The following is a 13256-nucleotide window of genomic DNA, read 5'->3' on the forward strand; positions in this document are numbered from 1 at the left end:
CCTATTAATGAAAACAGTACAGCCATTTAAGAATATATACACAAACTACTATGTAAATGTGCACACAGCCACAACTTCAGTTTTTGAAGATATTTAATAAAACTTACTGTAGCAGTCCAAATACAATGTAATACTATGTTAGGTTTAAAAAAAAAAAGACATTTACCCTGTGCAACTGATTTCCCCTTAATTAATGCCAATTATTTTTACAGCCAAGACTACAAGCTATAAAAAAGGAGATACAATATAGAACAGTGAGGGTTGTCATGGCCAGATTTGTTACTTATATTATCAACAAGACCTTTTTACAAAAATATATATACACATAACCCTTAATAAAGAATATTGTAACCCCTGAAGTGTTCTTTTGATGTACTGTATAAAACACACAAAACATTAAATGGTTGAGTGCTTAGTAAGGCTGTCAAGCAGCCTGGGAACGGTACCATATAATAAATTCTTTGGTTTTGTGGTATTTACAGGCAAACAAAGGAATTATAAGTCCTGTGCAGGGCGTAGTTCTCAGAAGTTAAATGCCTTATGTAAGGAGGCATGGCCCTGCTCAAGTATGCAAAGTGTACCTATCATTTTACTCTGTCATTCCTTAGGAGGTGATGTCTACTTTACAAGTCCAGGAAGGAAAGTAAAATGAGGGTACAATTTTCAATCATATAAAATTGTCTCTTTTTTTATACAGTGATTTAGGTCAACATTGCATGAGACAAATATTTTTAACTCTGAATATGCTAGGTGTCCCTCTGTGACTGGATACTTGACATTGTCAATCCTGAGAAGTGGATCCACGCCTTAAAATAAAGGTAGATAACACTCATTTGAGAGGGCAAAGTTCACTAGAAGCTCTACTTTCGATCAAAACACTACTGCTGCTACCTTAGCGTTATAATTACACATTAGAAAACCCATTTTCTCACCTGCTGATTCCAATTTTGTTTCACCCTCCTGTAATTTCACAGACTTGCACTTAAATTTTCACCCTTCATCAACTCTCATTCCATTAATGTCCTCATCTGTTCTAATAATAGATTGTGGAGTTATGGTTAAGGCCCCAGTGGGCAATTGGCACACATCCACAAGGGCATTTTCTTGTGTTTAGCTTCAAACAAGTCACAGTTATGCACTCGTTTAACTCCTGTTACTATAAATGTTCAGACGTTGCCATGTTTTCTTTTCCACTTGTGTTCATCTATTTTCTTTCCTACAGGTACAACATGTCTTTCTCTTACTGTCAAACTCCCCCATTCACGTTCATACAAGCTCAGTTGTAGGTAAACTGCCCTACCTATTTCTGGTTGGTAAAACATCAGCTCATGCAGCCAGTATGAAAGTAGAGTCACTCTTTGTTCTCTTACCATACAAGGAAAAAGTAGTGGCAGGTCTTGGCAAATGGGCACATGCCAAACTGAATGACTTTAACTTGTTTAGTTTGTTTATGTGTGTGTGCATGTGTGTGTGTGTGTGTGTGTGTGTGTGTGTATGTGTGTGTGTGCGTGCCTGTGTAGAAGTCTTTTCAAGTTTTATTACACTCTTTTGAAAATCCAGGAGAGGCTGTAGTGTTGAGCCACAGAGGTACTGGGATATTGTCGCTGGCACATAAGGACATTGGGTCTTTTTGATTATCTTGCATAAATAGTTTCCATTTAAAAGGCCGCTGCTCCTCTGTCTTTCATTAAGACAGACTATTCCCCATCTGTTGAGAGAACAATAGGGGTAACAGTAAATATGACAGTAAAGTAACAGTGAAATACTGTAATTGTACAAGACTTCTAATGTATAAGGCAATGAAAAACAAAATGTATCACAGCTTAAGCAGACACTACTTTAAATCTGCAATTATTTGGGTATGAAATCTATTTTCAATACTGACAACAGAACTATGTCTATAGTTAAGAATGATTAATTATGTATCATATAGGATACCAATACATGAATTTAAACACATCTGATTTTTTTATGGTTTCAAATTCACTTTAGTTGTACTGCATACTACTCACACGTGTAGGTGAGTATAAATGCAATACTTTGATAATTTGCTATATTGCTTTCTACACTATCCATCTACGCTGCTAATATCATCCCAGCAGTGATACACTACCTCAAAGCGGCTGTAGACCTTCTTCTCCTTCCTCAGGCTCTCTATTCTCTTCAGCAATCCCTCACGCTCCGTGGTGGTGCCCTGCAGTCGAAGAAATCGATTCTTTTTTATGGAGTTCTGTCTCTCGAGCCCCCTCTCCCCAGTGTCACCATCTCCGTCTCCACTTGTTTCATCCTTCTCCATGCGGTTTTTCTGGCTGTTGGCTGAGATCTGCTCCAGAATGACTTTGGTGTCATCTCGTAGGTTACTACTGAACAAAACAGAGCTGCCCGGGGATTGGTATCGGGACAGGCCGGACGTCCCAGTTGACGTCTTATGATTGGCTGAAGTTTGGTCTGTGGCGCTAGATCCTGAATCTTTACTTGATGAACTGTGCTTTCTGCTTGAATCTTCAGTAATATCTCTGGCCACGCCCAGGCTCCTGTCCTCTGAAGATCTCCTTTCTTTATCCTTAGGCCCAAGGAATCCCTTTAGCTTCTGTGTCTGCTTCTTTAAGAAGTCGATTGCCTTACCATCACCCTTCCCCTCACCAAGTGTGTTGAGGGATGTATTAGATCCCATAAATTTCTGTACTCCCTTAAATTCATCATGTGGCAGTTGAGTTGAAGTACTTGAAGAGCGGCTCTTTTTCAATTCACTCTTCTCTGCATCTGTGGCGTCTCCGGTCAGAATTTCCTCATCACAGGAGATCCGACGAGGATTCAGTCCTTTGAACTTCAGATGATCCCTCCTGAAGAGCTTGGGTGAAGGGAGAGGCTTTAGGGACTTGAACAGATCCTTCTTGAGACCCTCTGAGGCATTCTCTTCTTTTTGAGATTGAGATGTCTCTGACGGCTTCAGGTTGCTCGCAGAAGACTTGGAATAGTTTATTGGTGGTTTTGAGGAAAAAGAGGATTTGCGAGTCAACTCTGCCAGTTTTGCAGATATGTCCGGCTTCTTTGGCTCCAGTTCTTGTGAACTGGCAGACACAGTTGAGGTTGAACTCGTCGTAGTGTAGAGAGGTTTATCAGAGACGTCTGGCTTTTTCTCAACAGGTGGTGGTAACTCTGTCTCCATTTTTGCTGCTTTTCTTTTGGCAGCCAGGTCTTTGAAATACTCCAGTCGACTGGCCGAGTCACTCATGTTCAGAGAGGATGATGTAAGTTCACTTTTTTCAACAGTTGTTGTCATCTTTACCCCGTCGTTAGTTTTCTGAGGTTCGTCCTTTGCCTTAACACCATCTTTCAATCCAGTCTCTGTGTCCATTTTCCGACTCTCTTTCTCCTTCTCTTTTTCTTCGCCATCCTTATCCTTATCTTTGTCCTCAGCCCTCTTTCTCCAATCATAAGGCTCACGAGACCATGACTTCCTCTTCTCTAGTATCTGGGCTACAAGCGAGGAAGTGCGCACTTTGTCTGACGACCCCTCATCTTCCTCTGTGGCTGTATTTAATCCCTGGCTACTTTTGTGCACCTCAGCCTTGGAAGATGAGAATATAAGTGAGGAACGTAGACGAGAGCTACGTTGAAGGACTGGGTTAATACGTGAACGGAACGATTCATGTTTTGACAGGAAGACATCAGGACCCTCTTTCGTCTCAACATCCACACCCACCTCCTTCACTGCACCCCTCTCTGATTCTCTCTCCCTGTCCTTCTCCACCTCCCTCTCCTTTTTATCCAGTAAATATGACTTCAGGTCACTGCCTGAGGAAAGCAGATCCTTAGTTGTTGTTGGAGCAGAGTCGGCATTGCTGCTATCAGGCAATTTGGGCTTTCCATAGCGTGGTCTTGAGATTTCTGGTCTGGGCTTTGAGGGAACATTAGGTGGCTCTTTTATTCCAAAACGAGAAGCTGGTGCTTCTTCAGGTGGTGGATCTTCAAATGCATCAGGCCCCATGGGCTGAGTCAGACCTTCTTCTCCGCCATCCTCATATGCGCTAAGATAAGAGTGGATTCGCCAGCTCCGCAGGCCTTGTTTAACACTTGCATCTTGATCATACTCTTGATCAGACTGTTTGAGGAACTGCTTCTTCTCTGGTGGATGGGGTTGTGTGGGTGAACTCTGACAGGCGTACGCCTGACCTATGGTTGGCCTCTTATGTGAAGATCCTCCTCCATATCTTCCAGCTACTGGAGGTGTGAGGTGCCCCTCAGGTCCTTTCAAATCGTCAGATGTAAGGTAATCTCGACCATAGTTTCCCGGAGGAGGCTCCAGATCTGAGCGAACGCTTGATTCTGAATACTGGTCACTGGGGAGTTGTGGAGAACGGCCTCGTAGCCTGTCGTGGTGTCCATGGCCAGAGCCTGGCCCAGACCCCCCACTGTAGTAATGGCTGCTTTGCATCTGCTCCCTGTAAGGAAAATACATTAGTTCTTATCACATTATCACATATTCCTGTCATATTTATATCCAAACACTTTGACCTACACAATGATAGATGTGATAACCTGTGATGACTGGATTCATTCAAAACAATTAGGTATTAGAGGGTTAAGTACCTTTGGAAGTCTGTCTCATCCACATTGTTCATTACTCTGTGCTTCATGTATTGCCTTGATGATGAGTAGCTTTCCTGGGTTCCCTCTGCATAGCTGTGTCTCTTGAAACTACTACCACTCATCTCCATCTGCCTGGATACTATGGACCTTCCTTGCTCAATGAAGGATTGCTGCATACGAAACTGTTGCTGGGAAAACTTTCCAACTGTAATTCCTGGTCCAGGTTCGAGGGTGTGACGAAATGGGTCATTCCTCCGGAAAGGAAGTGCAGAGTCTACATAGGGGAAGGCAGAGGGAAGCTCATGCTGCCTGCGGTATCCCAGGGGGTTGCGCAAAGACTGGGTCCTCTTCAGACCAAACTGGCCGCTCATGTAACTGCTGGTGCTGCTGGTGTCAGAGAGAGCAACTGCATCTGATGGGTCAATGACTAGAGGCTCTGACTGAGCAAAGAGAATGCGAAACTCTTCATCAAAAGTGGCAACCAGCTCCCCGAGGAATAGGTGGGCGATGCAGCGGTGGATCTTCTCGTAGGACCACATAAAACTATAAGAAAACAAGTTCCATATACAGAATAAATGCATGGGAGTCTCCAGTATTAAATACACTCATAATTGGTATAATTAAATGACTCACCTGTAGTTCCCACTGAGAACAGCTCTGCAGTCAGAGAGCAGGAAACGATCTTTCACCTGTCCCTTGAATGACTTCCCTGTCCGAGAATAATAGCTTATTCCTGCCACAGTCCTGACGCGCATCATCTGTAAAACCAACCACCACACAGGGAAAATCATTAAGTATGAATAAAAATATACAACAACAGATGCCACTAGATGGCTAGGCTGAGTGTCAGCCTAGTCTTTTAAATTAAATGTAACGAAAAGACAAACTCACAGGAATTAAGTCCATGTTGACTTTGCAGTTGACGACCATCGACACAAAGTGATGGACTTCCTGCTCGTCCAGTAGAATGTAAACAGGAACGCCACGTGCTGCAGCATCCAAGAGGTCAGCAAAAAGGTCAACGTCTGTGAATATGTCCATCACCACAGCAATAACCTAAAGCAGAAGAGCAAACAGGTTTTTCAGTATAATGTAACTTTTGGTGGTCTGCCATTAAAATTACTTGAAATTTAATTTCCACTGGTAATCTCAACAGATTGCAACACAGAACATTTACATAATTTGAAGGAACTTTGGCAGTGGCAGCTGATCATGGTGTTTATCAGCAAGAGATAAAGCCAAGGACATTATCTACATAAAGGGAAACTTAATGCACTATTAACAAGTTTATGACACTTTTGAAGGGACTGCGTAAGAGTTTCTCAGGAAATTGTGAAAATTGTTAATTTAAATAATTTAATTTAAGATCATCATTTACGCTACTCCACATCGCAATGAAGTTAACACAGGTGAAGAGAGGTTAAGTCTGTGTCCTTCAATGAACTCCAATTAAATGAAAAGCAACTCGCAATATAATACCTGAGACCTAACATGTAATTAACTACGCCCAGTTTAGCAGCAAAACATTATGGGAGACTTACTTTTACATAGTACCGTATACACAGTATAAGAAGATTATGAGTCTCTGTCACTTAGTACCTCTCTGTCCCCTATGTGCACTTTGATATACTGTACATAACTTTATAAAATAAAAGAGGCATGCTCATAAATTTTGTTGAAACATCGGGAGTAGAACGTGGGAATATTACCCACTACACCAACAGGTTTGACTGCTCGTGACATTTAGGATCTAGACTGTGTGTCAGTTTTATTTTAGATTTTGCCAAAAGCCAACCAGTTAGACAGTGATCTGAAAGGGAGTGGTAGCAATGCTGGCAGTGGCAGATAAAATATAAGATTAAACTAACAATGATGCCACATATATGTGTTAGTTAATAACAGCCTTATATCTCAACTCTTTTTTCTCCTTTTCTTTTTCTTGAAGAGATAACATTTGCTTTGTACAGTGCATACTGATAAGATAGAGAAAGAGGACACAGAGGAAGATGAAGATACTACATAAGAGATACTGTGCTAATATACTAATATGGACTTGAAGGTGAGACGTGAGCTAGTGTACACGCCTAGGCACTAAAACATGTTTAGCATGTTTCTGCTTGTGTACACATTGACTAAATGAACATTTCTAAACAAAGAATGCTTTGATCTTATCTTCAGATTTAATTATTTCTCAGAAATACAAGTTGAAAACAAACCAGATTTGCAGGTTTAACATCTTTCTGCTTCTTTTGTGTCCCTTTAACTCACTTGACGTGCATTCTTGATGAGTCTCCTGGCCTGCTGCTTGATGCTTGGCATGTCTGGGTCAGAGGGATTGACCAGAGTTGTGACCTCTGTGGGCCCAGCAAAGCTGTGCTGTGGCAGTGGCCAGCCCAGGTCCAGCCCTGGTGCAGCCAGGTCAGACTGCACTGGCCAGTAGGTGTCGGAGGAGCCTTCATCTGCATAGCCTCCCTCGTGATATGTTAACTCCGGCATGCTCGTGGCCCGACTGGGCATCTGGATTGTGGCTTTGATGAGATCAATTTCTGGCTGTGCCAGGAAACTGACCACATCTGCCCTCTGGAGGAACTCATAGTAGCCCTGGTGAGACAGGAGAGACATTCATTGCATCATAAAATAAATGCACTTATAATTTTAAAGTATTTTAACCCAAAAATACACAATTAGAAAATTAAAGCATTACCGGTAGATCGTTTTCTAGCAGAGCATCAATAGCTAGACGGTACTCCTCACGGTAGTGTGGGGGGAGGTAGTTTGGGTCAAGGGGGTTTTCACCAATAGATGAACTCTGAGATCGGTGCGGCATGGTTGAAGAGAAGAGTGGGGTCAAAGGCTATGACTCAGGGATGAAGAGAGGTCGGGGAGGAGTGATCTGAACCTGTGCAGAGAGTCAGAAAGAAGGAAAAGGTGAATACACATAGAAATGAACCGATCGTCACATCTGTACAGCCTCTTTTAGTGGTTTAGAGAAAAAGCATATCATGAGTCTAAGCTAACGGCATATAACATATTACCCCTCCCTCTTTGATATAATAGCTGTAATAAAACAAAATATTCCCTGGGGTAATGTAAGGGAGAAAGCTTCATGTCTATAAATCAGAACCTGTTCAGTAAGTTTAATGATACACATTTCATATGACACATCTTTACCTAGTACCTAATAGGCCTACTATATACGTATATCATATTATGTGTTGTATACACAGTATATATATACACACACTTTGTCCTCATTTACAACATCACACACTTACAGTAGTTTAATCGGCTGTTTGATGTAACATTAGAACTGTATTTATCAAAGAAACATCCTGCTTGTGTTAGTTCGACTGATTAACTGAAATTCAATCTGACTGTACACAAAGTAAAACAGCAGCACATAGAGTGTGCAATGGGAGGAAGAGAAACAAATAAGACAAGCGAGGAAAAAGGGACAGCTATGAAAGAGGTGGGAAAGGCATGCAGAGGTGTATAGACAGGTTCACTCATATATCTACTTAGCAAACTTGTCTTGCTTGTGCGTCATGCCTCAAGTTGCTACTTAGACCTCATCCCGAAAAATCTTATGGTCAAGGCGAATAAATTGATTCAGGGGAGCACAATGAGTGTAGTATCTGTTATGTCATGTCTCCCTTGAGCTGAGTTAAACTTAATTTTAGGTAGTGAAAGGAGCATTGTTACACAACCATTTCTATATGTGTGATTGTGCATGAGAGAGTGAGGGCTGACAAACAACAGATGACTTTATACAGGGTATAAAACCCATGAGATACTGATCATTGCTACACCAAACCCACAAAAAGGGACCAAAGTCACAGTCAGAAAAGGGGAATGAAAGGCAGATGACAGTGGGAAAGGTAAAAACAAGTATCTCTTACAAGCAATAAAGCACAAGAAGGGGCGTTGTAACAAGCCAGGCTGCTATTAATTGTTGTTTAATAATTGTTAAAGTAGTGAAAAGTGCCCTTTAACTTCCTAAAGCCTTAGGCGTTGCCTTCCAGTAGCTTGTGTTGTCTGACCAACATTTAAAAAAAAACAGAAAAGCAGCAAACCTTCGCAATGAGAAGATAGTTAGCTTGTGGCTCAGCTAGTTCAATCCACTGTGTTAAGTGTTTGTGTGGCCACCAGTATTTGGTCGTAGTCAACTATCTGGCACATCTGCTTACAAAAGAGCAAGTAGATCCAAGTAGGCCACTTGTAATATTTTGTTTGGCATGAGATAAAGGAAGCCAAAGAAAGATGCAGACATGTCGGCAACAAAGGGCTCAGGATCAGTTTCAACTCACAACTGATGTGTTGTGCACCATTAACTGGGCCAACCAGGAACCCCCTCATTGATATTTAATGTGGTCCTGACAGCTGCATATGGGTCATCAGAGGTGTTATTCAGACCTGGGTTAACTAACCCGGAGGTAAACTCTTGGTAAATCTCTTCTGCACATTGCAGCATGTTGTCAAAACAGGATGTGTTTTTGCCTGTGTGGATGCATCACCATGGAAACGGTGATATATCCATGTCATAGGAGCTGCGGTTGACTTGAAAGTCTGAGTACATGATCAGGGTGTGGGTGTGTGTGTGTGACCCGGGGTCTGAATGGGTAGGTGAGTAGGTGTTGTGCAAGGTGTTTCGCCTCCAGTGTGTATGTGATGTGTTCCCTGTAAACTTCCACAAACACAATTTTTTGGTGATCTGTGGTGATAACAAAAGTGTCCCGTCCTGACGTGCAATTACTGTGAGAGCCCCGTTCAGTCAGAGGCCTGGTGAGTCACAGAGGAGCCCGGCCTGGCCTAGCCTGAGGATAACTTCCACCACGTGTCTCTGTGGTGATTCATCCACTGGCAAAATGGCTGACATCCTGTTTCCTCTCTCATTTCTAGCCATAGAAATTAGGCCTTTGCGGTGTTCTGTTCCCCTACCACAGTTTCATGGTGGGCAGTCAGGCATGCTGGGTGCATATGCTGGTTGCATGGAATAACTCGACTCACGCCAAGTTTCTAATATGGGAGAATCGCAATGATTTTGATATGTTTTGTTCCTTGTTGCTATAAAGTAACCCAGTAGCCTGAAGTTCGATCCACATGGAAGTTAATTTGCTGATGTTGCAAAGAGCTGCATACCTGAGCATGAATCAGTAATAAAGTGAGAGATGTACACCTGTCTGTGCTCGCCATGAAGGAAAAAACCGCAAGCGCAGCCAGAAAAAACACCACACGCAAGTGCTTCACAAATTATGAAATACTTAGTCATGTTGTTACTCTCATTCAGTTGCGAAAAACCCTAGAGGAGGACAGCGACCGGTGCAATTTAACCCCGAGGTGAATATGAGCTAAGTGGGTGACTCAGGAGCATAGTAGCACTACACAGAGCCCGGGGGTGTCTTATTCACCCTCCTGACCTCTAGGTCTGTGCAGACTGAAACAACACAGGAACAGCATAACATCTGAGTGCATGGTGACAGACTTTCTCCACCTCCACCTGACTGGTACTATATGCAAACCAAGAAACTGCTGCTTTGTTTGTTGTTATAGCAACTGCAGTAAGCATAAAACTGTAGTGACACATGACGATGATCTTTCCCCCTCTGTTCATGCGTTAGACTTTCTGTTGCCCGCACCAGGACAAGCCTGCTCCAAATGCACCATAAACAAAGCCTGTCTGAAACACAAAACCTCCCCGGGACAAACGGGCAGCAACACACTGCAGCTACTCCGAGGCTGATAAACCCAATATTCAGATGTGCCCAATGTTTGCTCACTAAGCGTGTAAATGGCTCATTCCCGGCATTCCTGGAGGAACACAGTGAAATGAAAAGAGGGAGAGAATAGGCAAGAGAAGAGCTGGAGGAGAAAACACTTCTGTGTCTCACTAAAGAGAATTAAAGTGATGAGACGCAAACAATTAAACACAAACTCCATATCCACAAACTCCAATCTCTTTGTCTTTCTTTCTCTCACACACACACAAACACACATCTGAGCACACCTCACTAAACAAACACCACGAGTGATTGATCCAGCATGCCTCTTGGGTTGTATCACCCTCTGTGATAATGATTAGATGCGAACAGAGCGAGAACAGAATACCTGAGAACAGGTTTTTGAAGGGACGAGCCGGTCGTCCCCTGATGCTCCTGTCAGGACCTTTTAAAAACCACTTTAGTCAGACGCACACACACACACACACACACACACCAGCACAGATAAGAGCAAACACAGAGCACACCTTGTCTCTGTATGTATCATCACACCTCGGCACGGCCCATGAATGCCACACAAAAGACAGCTCAAGGTCAGCTGAACGTATACCGGACGTGCACACAGCAGCATGAATACTCCCCTTCTTCTAACTAGTGTTTTACACAGCAGCTCTGCTAGAAAAACAGGTCCAATGAGGTCCTCGTCATCTGTTCCACATGCCCTAATGTCTGCGGTCGTCTTGACTAAAAAACACAACAGTAAAAGCATAAAAATGTCTCTGCATTACTTCCACTCTCTCTCTCTCTCTCTCTCTCTCTCTCTCTCTCTCTCTCTCTCTCTCTCTCTTTCTCTCCTCAAAGCACAAAGTTACTCATGGTTTAAATTACAACACCTTTACAAATCATACACTAACCCTTTGTGACATGCACAATGCAAACAGACGTATGAATGGGATCGAGCAGCAGCTTGTGTGTAGTGCTGCTGCGTGTGACAAGATGGAATCTACAATAAGGAGCACACATGTACTGACGCACCAGAGAAGAAGCTGGCACCACAAACTTTTCCCCCTGAAATTATAACCACATGTTGAACTATTCCAGTGCGGTGACTCACTGACTGAATCTAGGGGAAAGCCTCTAAATTTAAATCAATACGTTGCTTGTCTAAATCAGAGCTTGTAGTGAAATTGATCTGTCTGTCTGCAATAAAGACAATTATCAGAGCCCATAGGAGAACAACATCTACAGTATAGGAGACGATATGTAGCGGGTGTCATCCCTGTTCAGCAGCAGACAGAGCTGTCAGCTTGGAAGGCAAGGAATGTGTAATAGGCTATCCCATCAATCATCCTTAAATTAGAGGGATCTCAAACTGGGCCAACAGTGGCATTGTGCAACCAAGGCACTGAACCGGCTTGTAAAAGTGTCACTGCCCTTTTAAGCACTATTTAGCACCCAGGCTCCCTGCAGTCCGAAACCCTGTAATTTTTCCAAGTGTGTTTTTTTTTCTTTTTTCTCTTGAATGTCTTCAAAGGACTGGAAAGAGAGCAGCACATTTTGTTGGAGCCAACGCCAAGCCCACAACTGTGTGCTCAGACTGTCATAACACAATGCAGTTCAGTTTTTTTTTTTTTTTTGGCTTGCAGTGTGCACAGCAGCTACCTGGATGACTTCATCCTGAGTAAACTGAAAGCCTGCTGGAGAGGAAAGTTACCCACATTTCACTTTGATATTCCACTGTTATTAATGCAATAATAGATGATAAATAATAGACCAAAACATCAATAGAATAGAGTTCAAGGGCATAATACAGTTATAAATGAATAAGAAAGGCAGGAAACAATACAATTGAATAGAATAGGACAGGATAGACAGGGTTGTGGTTGTAAGAATACAGCAGCAAAGGGGGATACATAGAATAGATTAAAGCAGAGTGCAGATAGAAGAGAATGAAGCAGGATAGGACTCAATAACAAAGAGTGAATTGTAATATAATCTCTGAGCATGTCTCTGTCCCAGGTTGCATTTCCACAGTTGGTCCACTTCGTACCTCCAATAACTTTGCTGCAGAACTCGTCTCGTCTCCTCTTTGTTTGTGTTTGTGTTTCTTCTACCAACAGGTATCGCTTTACGCGGTTGAAACCTCCGATGTGCGTCTTCCTCCGTCCGTGCGTCACATTCCTCGGATCGGTTACGTACTCCACCCAAACCCCCGGTGCGCAGCCTCCAGTGCGGGCTGAGCGAAGTAGAGGCGAGACGAGGCTGCTCCTGCTCCTGCTCCTGCTCCTGCTCCTGCTCTGCTCCAGGCCCGGGCTGCTGGCCGCTTCATCCAGCTGCTGTGAGAAAACTCTCCGGAACCGCCGCCGCCACTAAAGTCACAGAGCACCGCGGCGAATGAGGAAGAAGCGCGGAGGACTCCTGTTGGGCAGGGCTTTCCCACCGGCGGCGAGACTCCTCCCAAAACCCCGTTGATCACTGGGAGCGCAAGACGATTGGAAGTTCACACCCAGTGGCATATTTCGAAAGTGTCTCCCTTTATGTTAAGGCTGATAATTGGTATCCTTAACCTTTTGTGGAACAAAATTGGTTCCCTCAACTTTCTCCTTTCTCTTGGAAAACTTCCCCCCTTTCTCTGAGGTGTGTCAACTTTCTTCAAGTCTTCCTGTTTACCCCGACTGTATACCTACGTATTTAGCCCTGTTTTGTTTATTTCCCTAACTCTCACCCACCTCAATTATCTCAGTGTTAACTAAGATTTTTTTTTTTTTTTTTATCTCTAGGCTAATTGATTTTTATTTATGGATTGGTGAACAAGAACCGTCCCCCTGAGACCCTTGAAGATAAGCAGTGTCACGGGGTTGAAGTTGCACACATTTATGAAAAAAGAAATATAATCTTCCCTTACAAGTAGCCTATGTATGTATTTGTGTATATTTGTGGGGATGG

At 43.0% G+C, this 13256-nt stretch overlaps 1 protein-coding gene across 1 annotated transcript; it reads right to left on the reverse strand.

Annotated features, from left to right (window-relative positions):
• Nucleotides 1-219: 219 nt before the first annotated feature.
• On the reverse strand, nt 220-12652 carry fam83hb (family with sequence similarity 83 member Hb). The gene is made up of 8 exons (XM_083982442.1): nt 12361-12652; nt 7298-7492; nt 6862-7194; nt 5485-5649; nt 5227-5351; nt 4594-5136; nt 2114-4445; nt 220-1708 (listed from the first exon to the last, which is right to left on the reverse strand). The coding sequence occupies exons 2-8, from the start codon at nt 7418-7420 to the stop codon at nt 1688-1690; spliced, it is 3642 nt and encodes a 1213-aa protein (XP_083838568.1). The 5' UTR covers nt 7421-7492; nt 12361-12652; the 3' UTR covers nt 220-1687.
• Between the last annotated feature and the right edge of the window lie 604 nt (nt 12653-13256).

This window comes from Trachurus trachurus (assembly GCF_905171665.1).
Source record: "Trachurus trachurus genome assembly, chromosome: 11".
Taxonomy (NCBI): Eukaryota; Metazoa; Chordata; class Actinopteri; order Carangiformes; family Carangidae; genus Trachurus; species Trachurus trachurus.